Below are 20,707 nucleotides of genomic sequence, written 5' to 3'. Positions count from 1 at the left end.
CAAATAACACAACATTTCATTTTATTTCTCATTTTTCAAATTATTTATCTTTTATTTTTATATATTTTATTTCTTTTCTTTAAATTAAAACACTCTTAATGTTATCCCATTTGAACATGGTCTACCATAAATAATATTTGTGTTATAAAAAAACAAGACCAATTAATTTAACCTAAAAAAACATGTATTATTACGATTGTTTTTGTGTCTGACCTATCTTGTTACTGTCATCCAAAGATTCCAAACATAACAACAGTATTACTACCAATTCACTAGTATTCTTATTTTTAAATTTAATTAAAGACCACCAAATTACCAATTCATCCGTTAAACCTAAAAAAAGATTAAGAAAATATAAGTGTTAAAATAACTAGGCATGGGCATTGAATTTGAATACTGGTCAGGCAGGGACCCTAGTCAAGAAGGGAAGAAAAATTTTCACGTTTACGAAAGAGAAAAGGAAGGAAAGAAAAAGAGAGCTAGCATTGCATTTGAGAGAGCATCCATGGAAGTGGAGGACGACTGGGATTTGAGCGCAGAGGACCTCGATTCCCTCGAAAGAGACGCTTTCCAGAAAATTGCCCAACTACGCAACCCTACTCCTTCTTCTCCGCATCAACGCCACCATTCTGCAACTGCAACAACCAACCACCTTCCTCCGAAACCCCTTCCCGATTCGCGTCCCCAAACTGTAAAGTTATTCTCTTTTCTCATTCCCCATTCTTTCCCACTCTCATGCCTTTCTCTCTCTTTCTGTCGTTTATACGGTTACCTTTGTCGTTTTTATGTTAAGTGTTTGTTCATGCCTATGTTATGTCCCATTTAAAGTGAAGCAACTTAGAAGTGGATGAAGCACAAGCTGTTTGATACTACAATGACAGTAATTAGTATTGTGTTGCATAACATATTATGAATATTTTTGGGTAGGAGTTTAGCTTAGTGTCATAGTTTTATTGTTTCAATCCAGGCTGGTACTTTGTCTCAAGCAGCAAGAGCATTGCCCACGTCATTCAAATCAGGGACAAACAACGGTGTGCCTTATCTTCTCCACCATTTACTAACACACCCCATCTCTTTCTATCTATCTATCTATCTTCTCTATCTTTTTCTTTGATTTTTCCACCATTGGTTGTGTTGTGGATAAATTATGTTCCTTTGTCTTTGAAAGCTTTTTTCTGTTTGCTGTAATTTGTTCTGGTTTTAAGGTATCAAGTGGTAATTTGTTATTTTGTTTATCCGGCTTTGTGTTGCAGACAAGCAGTCAAAAGAGCTGCCAAAGTTTTCAGTCAAATTTTTTCTTCATTCCAGTGGAAATGTTGCAGCCAAGTTTCAATATGACCAGGTTATGTTGGCTAAACTACTTGCAGAGTATTCATTTTATCCAATTTCTAATCTTTCACAAACAAGGTTTTGTCTTTAACCATATACAAGTGTCAATGTAGAGCACTAGGCTCATGCTTTGGACGTTGTTTTGCAACAGGTAGTAATTGCTGCTTTTCGAAGAATCCCTAGATCTTCTTGGAATGCAAAGGAACGGTATGTTTCTCTTTCTCCAACTTTCGTCCAATTTGTGCACATCAGTGTGAGCATGTATTAGTTCTCTGGATTGGCTACTTTGTTACATTAGCCATATGAAAACTTTGAGCCTGCAGGTTATGGATATTCCCACTATCTTCATTGTTAGAAGCAGAGAAGGTTCTTGGAGAAATACCTAGTTATAGTGTTCAGGTAACAGCTTCTTCCTTATTTCATTTTCTTTATAGTTAGGAAATTAATGTTAGCATGCCACTATTTACCATCATAAGACAAATAATCTTGACATACACAAATTTCCTTTTCATAATAAAATTATGTCACCTCGAGCGTGAGTCTTGGCTCAATAGTAAGACTGCTGTTAGTGCCTTCATTCATGAGGGAGGGGCTTTGTGCTTGTGACCCTCTTCAAATTATCACAGAAACACCCTCCCAATTTAAATTTAAATTTTAGGCTTTGTCCCGATGCCCAATTATTATTGAGGGATACCTATTTGACTTCTGCACGCACTTAGTAATTGAGTTTGGTGAGATTAGCTAGTCTGAGAGAAATCAAATAGGGTTTATTCATGACTACCTAACCTATTGCTATCTCTATTACAACTGTTGGTAGATGGACCTTTCATCGTTTATTCTGCGAAAAACTGTTTACAATGTTTGGGATTTCGTTGTGAAGTAGTTTCCATGTTGGGCGTGAAGTGAATTTTTGTTTCTCAGCACATATTTGTTGTGCTGATGGCCCTTTTGAATATGTTTTATCTTTGATGATTGCCCTGGCTGTTTGAGTATAAGCTAGTGAGTAGTGTTTTTTTGGAGATTTGTTTGTTCCTTCTGTTAACTAATAGGTTGTTTTATGTGGTTCTTCTGAATTATTTGGTTGGAGAGAAACTAGTGCGCATGAGTTTTAAAACATTACTATGGAGATAAGAGGAAACCCATGGTGTATATGATTGCCCTGAATTCTACTGTAATTTTGGGTTGTCTCCATTTTTAGTTTTAATTTCATACTTGTTTTAATATATATATATATATATATATATATATATATATATATATATATATATATATATATATATATATATATATATATTCCCCTTTTGGCTCTTGCGAATATCAATTTTCCTTGCAACCCTGTTTATGCACCCTTGGATGTTCTAAATTTTTAATGGAAAGCTATATTATCAAAAAGCATTCTATGTGGATAATAGGATTCGGAGGTGCAAAGATGGGATCTGGGATCACTTATTGAGTACATTTTTTATTCATTGAGTAATAAAAACCTGTTATCCCTGAGTAAGCATGTATGCCAGATTTTTATGCTTAAGTTTGTGGTTTTTTCCTGCGATTATTTTGTTTCTTATTTCCCATTTCTATATCTTTTAATTTTCCTCCTTCATATATTTAAATAATTTTACAGGTAGATAACTTAGATCCCTTAGTGAAACGTGCTGTTGCTGCAGCGTCTGCAGTTCCAGATCTTCAAGGTATATAAATATTTTCGTTATCAACTTTGTTGTTCTCTCCTTTTTAGGTCTGCAAATGCTCGAGGTATATATTTGTGTTTTCTTTTTTCTGAAAAATAATGAAGTTGCTATTTTTGTCCGCTTTACTGAAAGATCGATACCACAAGATCCCTAGTTATATTGAATCAAAGCTATTGCCATTTCAGCGAGAAGGTGTTAGGTATGTAGTGACCTGCTCACTTTTTTTTCCCCCTCACCACTCTCATAAATATGGATTAGTTATTGTCTTTTATCTTCCATGTCTATTTGTTTTCTCCTCTCTTACCTGTTCTTCTACCATGCATTGATTTTAGTTATTATTTGTTTGTTTTCAGGTTTATATTACAGCATGGAGGACGTGTTCTCTTAGCAGATGAAATGGGACTTGGGAAAACTTTGCAGGCAATTCACTGCCTAATATTAAATCATTTCCATACGTCCACTGTGCATTATGATGCATAGCAGTGTTTTGCTTCTTTGCAAACAAACATACAATTATTTGTGCTAGAAGTTAAATCTTGGCAGGATTTCTGCTTTTCTATCTAATATCTATTGTTGGGTTGTAAATTTTGTTATCTATCTTCTACAAATTAAGAAGTGCATCTTAGTGTCTTAGATGCTAATTGGCTAATGATAGAAAACATCCTGAATGATACAGTAAAATATGTAACTTAATTAACAATTAACACTAGTACACATAAATAACATCAGTCACAGTAGCATCTTATGAGCTAGCTTTTGGAGTTTAGTTAGGCTTAGCCCAAATTCGAGATAGTATCAATTATTAAAGCATATGATAGATCCAATATTGGGTTACCCTCAACTGTCCCCATGGTTTTCTCAGTGCAGTCTACCTGCCCCCCATTCAATATGATAGGTTACCAACCTCTAAGGGGAAGCCTCTTATGGTTTTTATAAAGCCTCTAGCCTGGTAAGGAAGAGAGTTAGTTATGGAGAAAGTGGTACTGAGTCTGTTATATAAGAGGAAAAAAATGATGTGGTAAGGGTGTGGAAGTTTATTGTTGTAGTGGAAGACGCAAAACCACGCATAAGAGGGGGGCAGGTAGCAGACAGAGGATATGATGTTGGAAGTGAGGGTCTTAGATTTTATTGGGTTTCATTTTGCAAAATTACAAGATTGGCCTTCCTTTTTTTTTAATAAAAATTGAGCAGCGTGTTTCTTTTGCAGGCCATTGCTGTAGCTTCTTGCATACAGGACTTGTGGCCTGTTCTCATAATTGCACCGTCTTCGTTACGCTTGCAATGGGCTTCTGTAAGGGTTGCATTTCTACATTTTCATCATTTAATAGAACACATTTGGTAATATATGCTCCTTGTTTTGCTTTAATTCAGATGATTCAACAATGGCTGAATATTCCTTCATCAGATATACTTGTATGTTATCCATGATCCCTTTATCAAATTTTATATTCTGTCTGTTCCCTTTTGGTTTGTATAGAAAACTCTAGATTTTTTATTTTTTATTTCCTTTGCTTGAGATTTCTCTTTTGATAAATTATATTATTTATTTTTGCATTATGAATTCCCTTTTGATGAAGTAGATTGTCTTATCTCAAAGTGGTGGATCAAATAGAGGAGGTTTCAATATAGTATCTTCAAGTGCCAAAAGCAGCATTCGTCTGGATGGACTATTCAACATTATCTCATATGATTTGGTGCCAAAGCTACAGAATATGCTTATGACACATGACTTTAAGGTTAGACCTTCCTGTAATCTTAATCATATGTCAGTATCTGCCTCTAACCATTCTTTGAAGGCTGAGTGAGTACAGTGAATGGAGGAAGTCATCGATATATTATATTGCAATCAAAGCGTTGAAATAAGCCTAACAGTAGGTTTTTGTAACTAGGAGAGGACACCAGTTGATGGGTAGTGTAGCAGTATATAAGGTGACTTGCTTGGATCCTATCAGACTGAAATAAGCCTGACCATTGGAACCAGCAGCCTACCTAAACTCATCTTGTAATTTTAGTACCTCTGGTACTTATATATATATATATATATATACTTTTGCTGATAAAAAAAAAGTGTTGAAAATTTGAAATACATTAAATTTGATGAAATACTTCATGTTTGTAAGTTGTGAGGCTCATTATGACCAGCAGTGTTATGCTAGGCTGTTAAACAGTGTGTTTATTTGAAAATGGGTTGTGAAATGCTTTATAGATTGATGAAAGCTATGGAGGAGATACAATATTTACTTTTCCCGCCCTCTTTGGGTCTTTTTGCTGTGATTTTTTATTAGTCATTGATCATTAAATGAAAACGACTTCCATCATCCACCAAAACCAAAATTATTTGACAATGATTGCAATTGTTTTACATGATGTCATTAGTTTGAGGTTGCATGTGAATTTCAGAGTATATAGCAGCTATAGCATCTATTATGTTCCAAAGATAACTAGGATACAACTTAATTTTTTCTTTTGTTTCAATTATGGTCTTTTGCCATTTCACTATGCTCTTTTAAAAAATTAAAATGATTTGAGCAAGTGGTCAAGTAGTATTTATTTTGACATTTCAGCTATTTTTTTATTATTGTGTTTGTACAATCAAAGCTTTTCCTGATGTAAATGACTGGGGCTAAAATTATTTAACTGTATGCATGGTAAATGTAGTTCCAATTATTGCTGATAAATCACACTCTTAGATGTGAACCATTTTTATTCAGGTTGTGATTGCTGATGAGTCGCATTTTCTGAAAAATGCTCAGGCAAAGAGGACAACTGCTTCTCTTCCTGTCATAAAGGTATTAGTTCTTGAAAGCCACAATCACATGCATACCTCTTTCTAAAGTTCATGCTTAACAGACATAGAAAACATATATGGAAAAGATAAAAGATGAAGGAAGAGAATTGAAAGGATAGTTAAACAAAAGAGAAAAGGAAAAAAGAAGTCCATTGTGTGTACAGAAGCATCTGCAAAGGGTCTAGTGCTCTAAAGTCTAAACCCATGTTCCTCTCCTCCCCAAAAGGAAGTCTGATTTCATACATGGAACATTTAAAAGTAAATTCTGTGTTGGCTTCAGTATTAGTTTAGTTGCAGTATAGACTGTCTGTGGTAACTCTCTGTCAAATTCTCTCATGCTTTCTTTGACAAACTAAAAATTGGTGATGTTGTCAGAAAGCTCAATATGCATTATTGCTTAGTGGAACACCTGCTTTATCACGACCAATTGAATTATTCAAGCAGGTAACTTTCTTTTTCTGTCTATTTAGGTTTAATACCTCATTAATGTTTGACATTATTGGAATATACATTATAATAATCTGATTGAAATTGTGCTCTAGTTGGAAGCTTTGTATCCTGATGTATATAGGAACGTTCATGAATATGGTAACCGTTACTGCAAGGGTGTAAGTCATCTCTTCATTACTGATAAAACTCTTTTGATTAGCCAGTTTTTCTTTTGCTGTTTATGGATGAGTTTCCATCCTGTCATTGTCACATGGATCTTCCAGGGAGTTTTTGGAGTTTATCAAGGTGCAAGTAACCATGAAGAGTTGCACAACTTGATCAAGGCAACAGTGATGATTCGCAGGCTTAAAAAGGATGTTCTTTCTCAACTTCCTGTAAAGCGCAGGCAACAAGTGTGTAGATTTATCACCATTTGTTCTCTGCAACATTTTATGTTCTGCTCACTTTTGACTTTTTATTTCATTCTATGTACACTCATTGTTGATGGAACTTCAGAGTTGATTATTGTTTTGTTTGGTAATTGATTCTCAGGTCTTCCTAGACTTGGAAAACAAGGACATGAAGCAAATTAATGCTCTATTTCAAGAGGTAATTATAAATATCTGCTGTACATCTTGAGACAAGTAGAGCATCATTCAGTTTTGATAGTTGTAACTCAAGCTATGGGATGCAATTGCTTCATGTCTTGATAATATGCTTTTAGCTTATTTTATGGTATATAGCATTATTTGAGTCGATTATATAAGATTGTTGAATTTCAATTCAAACAAGTAATTTGACTACCTTTGGTTTGACAGTTTATTAGTTGCTCAAGGCTCATATTTTGAGCATTTTATTTAACTTGCTTTTGCCAATAAACAAATTACAGTTTGGCCTTGAGGGAACACAGAACAAACTGATCCTTTTTTACTTATGAAATTGGTTAGCAATTTTCTCCTCAAGACACAAGTTTTATGTAGATCTGTGGTGGACTGGTGATAGCTTTATTTATTTATTTACAAAAATAGGTTACTTGAAAATGGTAATATTTATCTTCAAAAAAAAAAAAAGGAGAGAAAACGGTGATATTTTTTTCTTGCATTTGCTGTGGGAGACTTGGAGGTGGTAAAAGCTGACCAATATTGATTTTTCTCCTGCAGTTGGAGATGGTAAAAGCCAAAATTAAGGCAGCTAAATCACAAGAGGAGGCTGAATCACTCAAGTTTGCTCAAAAGAATCTTATTAACAAGGTATTGATTGAAGGAGCTCTGAATAGAAATTTGGGTTGCACTATCTGTTTGAGAAATTGTTGCTATTTCCTAGAGCTAGAAAATATGTTTATAGTTTATTTTCTGCAACAAATGCTCACACTCCCTGTGTATGTGGCCAATTTATATTTTGACTGTCTGATTAAACACTAAATTTTGATTCATTCAATTCCAGATATATACTGATTCTGCAGAAGCTAAGATTCCATCTGTTCTTGATTATATCGGAACTGTCATTGAGGTACTCCTTTCCTCCTCTTTGCAGTAATTGAAGATTAATACTTTCAACTGCTGCAGGTGTATGCACTAAGATCCCTAAGATCTGTTTTCTGCTTTCTCTGTTGCCTTTAACGCTTACTATAAGTTGATTAGTTGAATGGATTGACTGAAAATTGTGCTAAATTTTTTGAGTAAGCTGACTTGGTACTAATGGAGCTTCCATATCCTGTCAACTCAAAGTTATATTATAACCTTGATTCTTCAAAAACTTATAAGATAATATTGTTTTGTATCTCCATAACTTTGATACTTTCAAGCTCCCAGATGTAGCCTGTGTTCAATGTTGGAAATTTTTGTGGTGATAAAGCTTGAGACAAAATAGAGAACTTTTAGCTGGTTAATTAAAGTCCTGAGTACTAAAGGTTGCTTCCCAGCAAGTTATATTTTCACACCATTGATTTTGGGTCTCAAATATAATGCTGCGGAAAATGGCAATTCATGACAATTTCTTGTGCTTACCACTAAGCTATCGGTGTCACAGTTAACAGAGAAATTGGTATCCAAACCACATATTAACTGTTATATCAGATTAAATGTGAACAGATGGTTGTTGAGTTGATTGGTTTATCTCATGCTTCACCCCCAGACCAAATGTGTGTAGTAAATCATTGTGTATTCTTAATTAAAAAGAATGGCATCTTCCATTTTGTCGTCTTCATCTTGTTGTTTAATTTGGGCAGTTGACCATAACTGGATCTGGTAATATGCTATGTGTCATCCTTGTTGCAGGCAGGTTGCAAGTTTCTTATATTTGCACACCATCAGCCAATGATTGATTCAATACATGAGTTTCTTCTTGTAAGGCCACTTAAATTTTATGCATGTTATCATGAAATGATAAACTCTCATGAGAACTATTCAAAATTTCCAGAAGAAAAAAGTGGGTTGCATCCGGATTGATGGAGGTACACCTGCTGCTTCTAGGCAACAATTGGTTACAGACTTTCAGGAAAAAGATGCTATCAAGGCAGCAGTGGTATGATAATTTTGTTCACGTATATCCTTGTAATTATTTTTCTGTTTTCTCTATTGAGCTCTTTGCTAGTTTGGACTATAATTCTGGTGTAAAATATGGTTCAATTTTGAGTTAATGGTTTTATGCTTACACAGCTATCTATTAAAGCTGGAGGCGTTGGGTTAACTTTAACTGCTGCCAGCACAGTAATCTTTGCAGAATTGTCTTGGACTCCTGGTGACCTAATTCAGGCTGAAGACCGTGCTCATAGAATTGGCCAGGTATTCTCAAACTTGTGTAGTTTAGTAGAAAAAGAAAGGAAAAAAAAAGAAAGAGATCTAAAATCCCTTAGTTCAGATTACAGTACAAGAGTACTAGCATAACATTAAGAAATCACGGCAATTTCTGGAAAATATTGTTATAGATTATCTCCGTATAGAAAAGGTCTTCCATTGATTAACTAATTTGATTATTTTAGTAGCCAAGGACAATCTATGTTCTGATGATTCTTTGAATTGCTACTTGTTTTTAGGTGTCTTCAGTAAATATATACTACTTGCTAGCAAATGACACAGTTGATGACATCATATGGTACGTTTTATGCTTTTCTGCAGTTATCTTAGGCTTGGTGGTTGGTTTAACTTGATTTCTTAGATGCATTCATAATCATATAATCTTTTCACTTCTTAGGGACGTAGTGCAAAGCAAACTGGAAAATTTGGGGCAGGTACATCTCTTTTTTTTTTTTTTTTTTTTTTTCTGGAACTCTCACACGTGATGCGAAGTGAGAGACTGTATATTCCGTTTCTGTATAGTAAAATGATATGAAGGTCCAAGTCTGATTTTTATTTCTACCCTTTAGAAAAGATTTATACTCAAGTAATGTTTAATAGTCTGGATTTGATGCTTTTAAGAATCATTCTGAATTGAAGTTATTGAAACAGATGTTAGACGGCCATGAGAACGTCTTGGAGGTCTCAGCTAGTCTGCCGGTGAATAGCCCTTCAAAGCAGAAAACTATAGACCAGTATGTTAGAAAATCTGATAACATGGGTAGTTTGGTGAGTAGCCCTTCAAAGCAGAAAACTCTAGACCAGTTTGTTAGAAGATGCGATAATACGGATAGGTTGGAATATGAGCCCAACCCCAAACGTCCCCGAAGCTGACCCTTGAAACGGTAAGCAAATCAATACATGCATGCATGAATGCTGACAGTGGAATTCAGATTGGCTCTTAAAATGCTTGAGCATATTATGGTTATATATCGTTGTCCAAAAACCCCCCTTTAATATATCTTTGAAAATTTAACAGCAGGTGCTCTAGTTGGAGAAGAATAATCGCATATTGGCACTCTTGTCGTACCATGAGAAGAGGGACTTCTAACGCAGGAGGGTGTAGCTTGTCAGCACTGTTTACAACTCTAAACTATGCGCTGATGCCGAAGGAACTTAATGGTTTTGCGGAATATGTATGGGATGAAAATGGTGATGAAGTTTCCCAACAAATTTTAGGTTTCAGGTTTCCTTTTAATATCTTGTCCCCATCAGTTCTTAGTGGGACTTGTACAGAGTACATTATCATATGAATGCAAATGTAAATTGCTTTATTCAATACAAATCTTAATATCGTTGCCATGCCAGTATTTAATTTTCTATTTATTGTAAGAACTTGAATTTTGTAAAAGCGCTTTACGAGTTTAGTCCTATGAACGTGATATTATTCACTTTAAATGACCAAATTTGGTTGTATAATGTAAACCACACTGACAACGGCTAATTGCAGCCAATTATTGTATAAGAGTGAAACAATGGAATGGCATTCCCAATAAACAAGGAAAAGAAACTTCATAACTAATTTATATTATACAATATGAACAACTAAAAAAAACCATTGTCAATAATGTTTCCTCGGCATCCTGGCTACGTATATATATAATTACAAATAACACACTAGCCATTCCCACAACATCAAGTAGCTGTAGCTGCACCTGCACCTGCCATGCCTATATCTGTGTGACTCTCCCAAAAATATCTAGCCACGATGGCATCCACATCCTCCAAGCCAACCCCAATGCATAGAGGGTTAGCAGGAATCTTAACAGAATCATCAAGTCCCTGAGCCAGGCTATTATGATCAACAGAATTCTGAACTTTAACATTAGGAGCAGTTTTGCACTTGCCCATGCACTTGCATGCAACAACAGCTACACCTTCAACACCCACCACTTTCTCAAACTCTTGCATCAATGCAGCAGCCCCTGATCTTTTGCACTTGTTCCCCATGCATACCTCAATCCTCTTCTGAGGAGCAGAGGTAACTACAGCACTCTCGTTCTTAAAACCATTACTAGCACTGCTAACATATATATCATTCTTAGAACACAGTTCCATGGCAACGCAATGCGCATTCGCATCCTCAACAATGGGGGCGGTCTTGGGCAGTGGGGATTCCTCGACAGGTGCAGGGGCAACAACACCAACACCAACACCAACACCAACACCAACACCAGCTCTGAAGGTGTTCATGTCAACCACTTGATCACAACCACAATCGCTGTCACTTGATTCGGACGATGAAGATGAAGAAGATTCACAATTCATCTTGGCAGCTTTGAGTTTGGCCTTCTTCTCTTGTTTCCTTTTCTTCTTCACTTCCTTCTCCTTTGCTCTTGCTGCTTCTAACTCTCTCAGTAATACATCTCCAGCATCCTGCACGCAAAACAACAACAAACTTAGCTTCAGTATTATTGTTGTTGGATTGAAAATAAATAATTTCTTTAGCTTCTCTCATCAAAACAAACTTTTATAGAATTCTCTAATAAAATTTCTCCAGAAGATAACGTGCCTAACTAAGTTAATTTTAGTTCATCAAAATGTTCAATTGTTTTAATCTTCTCATTTTCTCTACATATAATTTATCTAAACAAGACCCTGAAATTACTCATAATTCTGAACAGCAACCAATATAAAAAAGTAAAGAAAATAAAATTGTACCGAGGTGAGGTTTTGTTGAAGATCATAGAACATGGCGAGTTTCTCGGGATCCGATGCAAGCCCTAATTTGGAGAAACCCTTGAGCAGCTTCAACTTCTTCTTTGGGGTGAGAACCTTTTTGGTGTCCTGGTAATACCGCAAATGCCCCTCGTCACAGAAACCAGAACCCATCCCCATCCTCACCCCAAAACGAGGAGCCAGGCCGCGGGACCGCGTGTGGGTCCCATAGCCGGAGACGTAGCTGACCTGACGGAGAACGGTGCCGGAGATCTCCATGTGTGACGACGATGCAAAATTACTCTGTTTTTCTTATTTTGATTCTGGTTGGTGGCTATTATCCAATTCCAATCCAAGGATTGCTCTTTCTATAATCAATCGCGTCTCTTATTGGCCTTTGATGACGTGGCGCGCACTTTCCTTTGGCGCGTGACCGTTATGGTTTCCCACGCTTTTTCTTCTGTCCTGCGTACGAATTGGTTTGATATCTGCCGTTTGATGAACCCACTATCCATCCTGCGGTGGAGATGCAAACAGAGTGGCGACACGTGCTAGGGATTTTGCTGACTCGTCACCGCTGAATGAGACACGTGCTCGATAGAACGGTGCGTCCCCTCTCTCTCATATGTGCCAGAGGGCCTTTCTAATTTGATCTCTGTTGATAATCATTATCTTATCTGCCAGTTGAACAATTAAATTGCACCTCTTATCTAATTATAGATTATTACTTATATGGAAGATTTGCACTTATCTCTTTTGAAATCTTTCTTAATAACATCCTTTTTTTTAAATAAAAAAAAAAACTCATCTCTCCTCCATTGCATCAAAGAGATAGTGCAAGGGATAAATTAATCTTATCCCTAAAAAAAGAATTAATTAGTCTTTCACAAGATAAATCTAGCTTTAAATATCATTAGAAGAGGTGTTCATATTAATATCATATTCCGAAAATAATTGTCTTCAAATGAAAAGACATACGAGAAAAAAAGAGGGGGTGTGAGTATTGCTTTGTTAAATATAATAAGAATTTTTTAATTTTTTTATGTATGATAAAATTATTTTAAAAATTATATTTAAGACAATTTGTAATTAAATGATAAGATAAAAATCTTAAAATTAATAATAAAATTAAACTAATTTTTATTTCACTATTTGATTAAAATAGGTTTAAACTCAACTTTAATATGATATAATCTAATCCAATGTAATTTAAATTGGATTTCATTTTTATTTTATTTTATTTTAAAATCAACTTTGAAAACTAATTCAGTTCAATTAAAAAGTATTTTTATTTAATCTTTTTTTATTTTATTTCTACTATTTATATTGAATTTTCTTAATTTATAGAAAAATAATGTAAAATGCATTAATCAATGTATATTCTATACGTTATTGTCTAATTTTGGATAAACATATAATTATAATTTATTAATTTTTATAATAATTATTTTAAAAATCATTTTTATAATAATTTCTGATAAACTATAATGTAAAAATTGTTTACCAGTTAGTTTCTTAAATTAAATTTATTTATAAACATTACGAATTTCATTTTTTTAGACAACTTGATATGTAAAAATATACTTTTATCATTGATTAATAATAACTTAAGCAAAAAATCACGTATAACCAAGCATAGTTAATGTTAATTTCACACTTTCATATGAAATTTTCTCATCCGAATACAGCATTAATTTTTTCTCTACTTTTTTCTTACTACCATCAATGGCCATCATTTATTATTGAGTTAATTTTACTTTTCCACAATTATATTTATTAGTTATTTTATTTTGGTACATTATATTTTGAAATGTATCATTTTGATCTCATTTTCTAATTTTCATTAGAAATATTAATATTTTGTTAATTTTTAAATTTAAAATGATTTAACGATATTTTTGATCTATTATGTTTCGCAATTGTTTCGCTTTGGTACATTATGTATTAAAAGTTTCATTCTTGTCCTTTATGTTTTCAAAATGTTTGATTTATTTTTTCAATTTTTTTTTAGAAACATTATTGTTTTAAATTTTAAAATAGTTAAGTTAACATAGTAGTGGCTAAAAACAGTCTCTATTTTTTATATTTGGAAAATTAAAAATCACTAGGTAAATGAAGAAAAGATGAATTTGAAACTACAAACAACAACAATCTTTACCCTCATATTATTATCATTATTCAATTTAATAATTTAATAACAATAATTTCATTTACCAATTATTATCAATCACAATGACAAAAGATGTTTTCTCCTTCCATCTCTACCTCTCACCGTTGTCCCGAAAAGATTGTTGTCCTGTCCCGACTTCCGTCTACATCACAACCTCCCTATACGACAACACATCATCGCCTCTCTTTGCATTGCTGGTCTTCGTTCGACCAGGTTGTAGATGCCAAATGAAAAATCCTCTCCTTGTCTAACCCAACCATGTTTTACTTGCAGACCTCACAAAAAACCACATTGTGATTTTCTCATTCATATCTAGATTAATTGGCGAGTTAGGATCATTTTTTTGTCTTTCCTTAAAAAAGAGAACTCTTGCTCTGAACTCTCATGCTTCTTCTATTTTTAATAGTATAGTTGTATGAAATGTTTTAATTTTTTAATGAGGAGTATAATTTTTTTTGTGTGATTCCAGTAAAATTATGTGTTGACGTCGTTCAATCTGTGTGGTGTTGTATTTTTTTACCTTTTCATATAGAAGTTGACGATAATTTTTTTGTTCTTAAAAAATAAAATAAAAATAATAATAGTTTTGAGTGGTCACCATATAAAATTAATTATTTTAAAAAACTTAAATGTCACTTTTGGTTTGATATATTTCACTTTGATATGTTAAATTTTAAAAGTTTATCCTTTATATTGTTAAAATGTATCATTTTAATCCTTTTTAAAAATTTAAAGTTAACATAATACTAATGTTTTGAATAAAATTTTAAAAAAAATAATAAAAATAATATATTTCAAAAACATAAAAAATGAGAATGAAACTCTTAAAATTTAACATATCAAAATATATTAATTACGAAACATGATGAATCAAAAGGAACATTAATATTTTTTATTTAATTTTTAAAGTAGTGACTCTTCTATCTTTGGTAAAATATTCATGGATCGATTTTTTTTTTTGTTTGTAATGAAAAATCATCCATGAACTTTCATCATCTTTTTTACTCCGCCATATCAAAATCAATGTTACAGGCACAAAACAAGACAAACTTTTCCAATTAACCTTTACTTCTTGAATAAAGAACCGAATTTCCTTATAGAACACGGTAGAAATCGCTTCAAAATGTTTTTCCCCAAACTCTACACATTGAACATGACTGTTAAATCAATAAAGTAACTGGGTAAACATTAATCATATGTACTTACAAAAGGAAAATTAAGCTGGTTATGATGTTTGTTACAGCACTAGAGAGAACCACCTAACAAAATTAACTATAGAAATTAAACTACCCTGAACTGAAGATCCTATTCCTAGGTTATGACAAGTTGGGAGCTGCCAGTTTATGACCTTACTAGGAAGTATGAAGAATTCTTTCTTCAGAATATCTTATTGTTCTTCCATATTTCTTCAAAGGGGTTCTTCCACAACATTAGAGATAAGAAAAAGAATAATGAATGTTTAATAGCCAACATTTGTAACCATTAGTAGCAGCATAAAAAGTCAGTAGTTTCTCATGATTATGGTATGCCGGCCAAAAGTTCTCGAGACCCTGCTAGGTGTCCTGGTACACGTTGTCTTATCTCTTCAAAAGCACACATTGTTTCTGAGTCCAAACCTCCAGTAAACTACATAAATAAGTGACAGCTCAATAAATGATGAGATTAGTGCATATAGTTTATCTACCTAAAAAAACAAGCTATCATGCTTCGTCATGCAAACAATTCACTAATTTGTAAAAGCTATTTGAAAACATTTGAATTGTAAACATTTGTGAAAGTAACTATTATTTCATGCAATGAGAATAGTCTTTTGATAACATGTAAACAAACTTGTTCACAGGCATCATGAATGTTCATAATCACTGTAGTAAGTTGGCAATCTTAATTTTTTAAAGCATGAAACAGCAATCTGGTTTCAGGAACAGGAATAGTTTTTTTTTATTGCATCAATTTATGATTTGTTCTAGAGACAAATTTCTGAACCTTTACAAGTTACAGATTTGCAGCCTCAAAATTTCGGGAAAATCAAAACTAATGACAAAAGAATCTGCAGAGTGGTAAAAAAAAAAAACCTGATGAGCCCTATATGCAAAATGCATGCCCTGAAGCAGAAGAGAATCTTGAATGGATTCTCTGTCTGAATTCCGAATGGATTCAAGCTCCATTGTCACTCTTTTCATGTATGTCTTGACCAGAGTCATGGAAGCCTGCTTTATCTGCATAGATGGTTTGTTACTCATCAACACAAATTTTACAATGTAAATTTAGCATGTCTATACTTTCCTATCAATTCACAAAGATAACAAGGGAAGATAAAAATTCTTGAGAGAAGAAACAAGCATGCTTATCTAAATTTTTTACAGTTGTCTTATATAAATACAGACAACTGTAATCAATGACAATGTAACATTCATGTTTGAATATGAAACTGCCTTTCTATTTGTAAAGAGGAAGTCATATAATATGCCACAACAAACAAAATGGATAGCCACATCAACTTCTAAATCGTGAAGGAAACAGACTCTAGAGTAACACATCCTTCACAAAATGCATCATCCACCCAACTATACCTTATACAAAGCAGTTCACATCAAGAGTTATATAGAGAGACTAGCTTAAACAATCACTATATCATTCAAATAAAATTTGAACGTTGAACATTGTTCTCATTTCAGACCTATATACTATGTTTATTCAATGTTCCCATTTCAAAGTAAAAGCATAAAAAATGATACCTCGCTCATTATTCCAGAATCAAGCATCCATGCAGTTGGAATGTTGTACATTTGATATGAATGTGTGACTGAACTTCGTAGCTTGATTAGCCTTTGTATGCTCCGCTCAGACCTATCACAATGAGATGAAATGAGGGACAGAGTAAGCATGCAATATCAGTAATTATTAAATAAGAACATTATCTAGATAGATATATTTGACTTGTCTAATAGGCTGGCCATCTTTTTTAAGGCAGCTCCACATGGAATGTCAGGGTCATCCTTGTAGGAGGAAATCTCTTGTTCTAGCATTTTAAGCTCATGATACTCAACTGCAGCCTCTCTCATTGCATCAGCTTTCTTCTCAGGCCACTTAAAAGGCTTCAAGACGGCACGCTCATCAGCCTGCAAAATGCAAGATACAGAGCTACTAAGAAACCAGTTATTGTTTATGTTGTACCACCTGATCATGACATTACATAACACTTGCATACTTTTAAGAATCTTGTAGCTATGTCTCATTCACTGATGAAACTTCATTAGATGTGCACTATTAAACTAAACATTTGTATTCAATATCTTATGCAGTTCTGCACAACCACCTTTCCTTGTAGGGCTTAGATCATTTATGAAGGTTAAACTAAATGTACTAGTAAAACTCAATGAACAAGAAAGTATGGATAGATAATTACATATTTTTGTCTTGGGAACTGGAAGGGGGGTAACATTAAATGTTAAATCAATGGGCCTATCTTTCAGTGTCCAGATTAAAAAAAAAGTATTGCTTCCATTTCCTGTTGTATGTCACTTTTGAAGAAAAAAATTATTTCTATTTATCTGTCATTTTGTCATGAATTATTATTTTCTCCAATATACCCTTATCAAAAGAGAGAAATAACAGTTTATAAACTATCAAAGTAACAAATAAGAAAGATACAAGAAAATTACAAATAAATTTAAAAACAATGAGGAGATTAATTACTTTTCTTAACCTATACGCTATATGTTATAAGTGGAATAAAATTTTATATCTTAAATGATAAAAAAATTAATACATATTAGCTGCTCAAATGGTAGTCATTGGTCTGCCAGCTATATAACTTTGTTAGAAACATACCAATGATGATAATTTGACATCAAGCCAATCAACAAACTTTAGGACCTCTTCAATATCCGTGAAGGCTGCATCTACTACTTTTCTTATAAGGTCATTAATGAATTCTCCTTTTGTTTCAATGTCTGCCCTTATCTGGAAAGGATGGTCAGTTGTTACCATCTCATTAATTAGAAGTACATATTTTAAAATTGAAAACACATTGAATGCAAAACTTACTGCTAAAAGATGAGCTGAACGGTTCTGAATTTCTCCAACAATGCTACTGTGTGCACTAATAACTACTGGTCTCTGATGATTCACTGATCCTTTTGAGTCTATCTTCCAATCCTTATTCTTTAAGGAGTGAAATAGTTCAACAATTGCAGGGGACTTTTGGGAATTGGCTAATCTTGCCAAAGGCCGAGTCGGAATTGGCGGTGGTGGAGGTGGCTGCAGGCATGTGTTGGATGGAGATTTTCTTCCTACACTAGTAACTGGTGGCGGTGGCTGCAGGCATGTATTGGGTGGAGATTTTCTTCCTATACTTGTAGTTTCAGGAATGGCATAACTTGGTGTTGGAGCTGAGATTGATGCTTTAGCAAAAATTATTTCAGGAGTACCTTCCTTTTTCACTCTAGACCGTTCCAATTTTTCAGCAATGAGTTTCTGTATATCTTTAAATTTGGGACTCTGGTGTTCTCCAATTGGCCCCTTCTTCATCCAAGAAAAAAAATAATCAGATTCATTTCCAAGCACAGTTGGTGACAAATAAATTTTTATGCATAAAACAGATATTTGATCTCATTTTTGTACCACTGTATAAGCTAAGACTAAGTAGTTAACAAGGGAAATCCAATCAAAAAGTGATTGATGTCTCTAATAAATGAATTAACCACACTTGGAATTATAAACAGAATAAGAAAACAAGACGTAATTGGAAATTTTTAAGGGCATTCAAAGTTCAAACACATTTCATGTTATCTGAGGCAAAACATGACAGACACATTAAAATTCTCACCTTTCCATTGTTGCCAATGTCAACAGTTGATATCTTAGCTTCAGCAGCAGCAAGATTCTGAGTGAGCTTTGTGTTCCGAGACTCAAGCTCCACATTCAAGCTCTTAACTCTATCCAATTCCTCCCTCAATGCAAGCACCTCAGATTGCAAACTCTTGATCAAATTCTCACTCACCTCTAGCTTCTCCTGCAACTCCTTCTTCTTCTTCCCATCAGGATCATCGTCTTCATTCTTTTGCAGATCAAAATCCCCAACCCTCCGCCGTGGCCTAGCAACAACAACAACCTTAGCCTCTTCATTCAACTTAGGCTTGTTCACCACAACACCCCTTTTGGCCCTTGAAACGTTCTTCAAGTCTGGAGGCACTGATTTAGCTCTGGTTGATGAAATGGATTCCCTATTTACAATCTCTGGCGGTGACTTCGGAGCCTTAGAAGAAGCTCTGAGGCGTGGTGGTGGTGGTGGTGGAGGACTCTGCAGGGACTTGTCACCTTGCATCTTCGACGCATTTCTTGCAGTGGTTGGTGAAGAAGGCGTTTTTTGCTTCATGACTCAAAAGGGTCTCTGAGAGATGAGAAAAAGAAATCAGAAGAGTGACATAAGAGAAGAGAATGAAGAAAACTACGAGTGTGCGTGTGGAGATCCTTTTGTATTTGTTTGTGAAGTGTGAAATGAAACGGTGTTTGTAGCAGGAAACTGCCACGAAGTGTTTAATGACAGAAAACTTTATGAGACACCCGTGTGAGTGAGTGAGAGTGCCACCTCGTGACAGAACAGAACAGGTTCGCCATAGATAGATCACTCTTTAAGTTTCAACTACAAATTGACCATCATCTTCATGAATTAGTATCTTCTTTCTTTCTTCACTCTTAGAGAACGTGACACAAAGACAAAGTGAATCCAGACACATCACCCATAATGTATGGTTACATGCTGCCACGCCAGAAAACTTCAATCTTTTTATCTGGGTGTGTTTGAATGAAAAAAAATTTTGAAAAATTTTAAATTTTAAGAATTTTAAATATTAATTAAAATTTTTTTATTTTTAAAATTTTATGTTTGGATAAAAAAAATTAAAATATATATATATATATATATATATATATATATATATTAATTTTATTTCTTACATTATAAAGTGAGAGAAAGTCAGTACTTTTGTTTTATTACGTGTCTTGTATGTAAGGCAACAGGTAGCATGTGTAACGAAGGTCCAGCCGCTATACAATGCACACAAGCATTCAAATATTATTATATGAATATACATAATAAGGATAATATCATCGTGTTCGAGAGAGAAACCAATATTTTTTTTTTCAAAATAAAGACTTATCATAATATATATCATGGGGCAATTTGATCAGGATCGTCTTAACTAAAAGATATAAATTCTACTTTTCAGAAGAAAAAGAAAACAAAAGTCGTATTGCTACTATTCATTTTTTACTTATCTTTCCCTCTTGCAGTTTTTCCCCTTGCGTCTTAAATTGCTCATATTTCTCCAGTGAGAGATTCTTGTAGCCCGTGTTTATGTGCAAGGAACAATACTGTTAATTCTTTCAAATATGAAGTTGTTTTCTAGGGTGAAATTTTTAGTGGTGTCACGTTTCAAAGGGCAACAGATGACCTTCCAAGATAGATTGGGTTGGTGAATTTTCAATGGCAGGTTACAATCAAACCAAGTATATTATGGCTTTTTGTTTTGCATTGAACAAGTATAAACAACCTCATTGACTGCTGCGAAAAATGGGATTCAAGCATAAGCAATGCTATCCCAAATAATTTCATCTCTTAAGACATGTTTAAGAGTTAAGTTTTGAAAAGAAGAGAAGGGATAACATTTTTCTTTTATTTTTAATAAGTAATTTTAATTTAATATATTTAAAATAAATAAAATAATATATTCTCATTAACTTAATGTCTTTTCATATTTAGTTATTTTATAGATATTATATATCTCTTCCATGGACTGCATTCTTAAAA

General features: G+C 33.8%; 3 protein-coding genes across 7 annotated transcripts; 1 reads left to right on the top strand and 2 right to left on the bottom strand.

Moving 5' to 3' along the window:
- Nucleotides 1–361: 361 nt before the first annotated feature.
- On the top strand, nucleotides 362–10,347 carry LOC100778246 (SWI/SNF-related matrix-associated actin-dependent regulator of chromatin subfamily A-like protein 1). Of its 4 annotated transcripts, none has more exons than XM_041011316.1 (25): nucleotides 362–691; nucleotides 968–1,031; nucleotides 1,254–1,342; nucleotides 1,481–1,536; nucleotides 1,653–1,728; nucleotides 2,951–3,017; nucleotides 3,150–3,216; nucleotides 3,371–3,437; nucleotides 4,225–4,308; nucleotides 4,389–4,430; nucleotides 4,598–4,753; nucleotides 5,729–5,806; nucleotides 6,181–6,249; nucleotides 6,348–6,413; nucleotides 6,519–6,647; nucleotides 6,787–6,843; nucleotides 7,395–7,484; nucleotides 7,678–7,743; nucleotides 8,511–8,579; nucleotides 8,653–8,757; nucleotides 8,892–9,017; nucleotides 9,269–9,327; nucleotides 9,427–9,463; nucleotides 9,681–9,913; nucleotides 10,051–10,347. In XM_041011316.1, the coding sequence occupies exons 1-24, from the start codon at nucleotides 377–379 to the stop codon at nucleotides 9,900–9,902; spliced, it is 2,256 nt and encodes a 751-aa protein (XP_040867250.1). In that variant the 5' UTR covers nucleotides 362–376; the 3' UTR covers nucleotides 9,903–9,913; nucleotides 10,051–10,347. The 4 variants fall into 4 exon arrangements, with proteins under 4 accessions (XP_040867250.1, XP_003550580.3, XP_025982102.1 ...); XM_003550532.4 differs by having other exon boundaries at nucleotides 10,048–10,347; XM_026126317.2 differs by having other exon boundaries at nucleotides 6,348–6,647.
- Nucleotides 10,348–10,492: 145 nt separating this feature from the next.
- LOC100527582 (thioredoxin (TRX)-like superfamily protein) lies at nucleotides 10,493–12,087 on the bottom strand. The gene is made up of 2 exons (NM_001354707.1): nucleotides 11,730–12,087; nucleotides 10,493–11,444 (listed from the first exon to the last, which is right to left on the bottom strand). The coding sequence occupies exons 1-2, from the start codon at nucleotides 12,003–12,005 to the stop codon at nucleotides 10,704–10,706; spliced, it is 1,017 nt and encodes a 338-aa protein (NP_001341636.1). The 5' UTR covers nucleotides 12,006–12,087; the 3' UTR covers nucleotides 10,493–10,703.
- A 2,969-nt stretch (nucleotides 12,088–15,056) lies between these two features.
- LOC100820135 (protein CHUP1, chloroplastic) lies at nucleotides 15,057–19,662 on the bottom strand. 2 transcript variants are annotated; one of them, XM_006600350.4, is made up of 8 exons: nucleotides 19,487–19,662; nucleotides 18,725–19,288; nucleotides 17,944–18,420; nucleotides 17,728–17,859; nucleotides 16,834–17,015; nucleotides 16,632–16,743; nucleotides 15,969–16,112; nucleotides 15,057–15,522 (listed from the first exon to the last, which is right to left on the bottom strand). In XM_006600350.4, exons 2-8 carry the CDS (start codon nucleotides 19,271–19,273, stop codon nucleotides 15,415–15,417), a joined length of 1,704 nt encoding a protein of 567 aa, XP_006600413.1. In that variant the 5' UTR covers nucleotides 19,274–19,288; nucleotides 19,487–19,662; the 3' UTR covers nucleotides 15,057–15,414. The 2 variants fall into 2 exon arrangements, with proteins under 2 accessions (XP_006600413.1, XP_006600414.1); XM_006600351.4 differs by having other exon boundaries at nucleotides 17,944–18,417.
- Nucleotides 19,663–20,707: the final 1,045 nt, after the last annotated feature.

This window comes from Glycine max, chromosome 17, assembly GCF_000004515.6.
Source record: "Glycine max cultivar Williams 82 chromosome 17, Glycine_max_v4.0, whole genome shotgun sequence".
NCBI lineage: Eukaryota > Viridiplantae > Streptophyta > Magnoliopsida > Fabales > Fabaceae > Glycine > Glycine max.
The sequence above is the reverse complement of the archived record's forward strand: the minus strand, read 5'-3'. Positions and strand labels throughout refer to the sequence as shown.

Bases quoted from the DNA above. Each gene is read 5' to 3' on its own strand.
- LOC100527582 (NM_001354707.1), bottom strand. From the start codon at position 12,005: ATGGAGATCTCCGGCACCGTTCTCCGTCAGGTCAGCTACGTCTCCGGC. The intron at 11,445-11,729 runs GTACAATTTTAT...TTTTGCGTGCAG, and splicing joins TTCAACAAAACCTCACCTCG to GATGCTGGAGATGTATTACT.
- LOC100778246 (XM_026126317.2), top strand. From the start codon at position 377: ATGGGCATTGAATTTGAATACTGGTCAGGCAGGGACCCTAGTCAAGAA. The intron at 4,431-4,597 runs GTATGTTATCCA...TTGATGAAGTAG, and splicing joins TTCCTTCATCAGATATACTT to ATTGTCTTATCTCAAAGTGG. The intron at 9,018-9,268 runs GTATTCTCAAAC...ACTTGTTTTTAG, and splicing joins GTGCTCATAGAATTGGCCAG to GTGTCTTCAGTAAATATATA.
- LOC100820135 (XM_006600350.4), bottom strand. From the start codon at position 19,273: ATGAAGCAAAAAACGCCTTCTTCACCAACCACTGCAAGAAATGCGTCG. The intron at 17,860-17,943 runs GTAAGTTTTGCA...CATCCTTTCCAG, and splicing joins GTTCAGCTCATCTTTTAGCA to ATAAGGGCAGACATTGAAAC. The intron at 16,113-16,631 runs GTATCATTTTTT...CCATCTATGCAG, and splicing joins ATTCTGGAATAATGAGCGAG to ATAAAGCAGGCTTCCATGAC.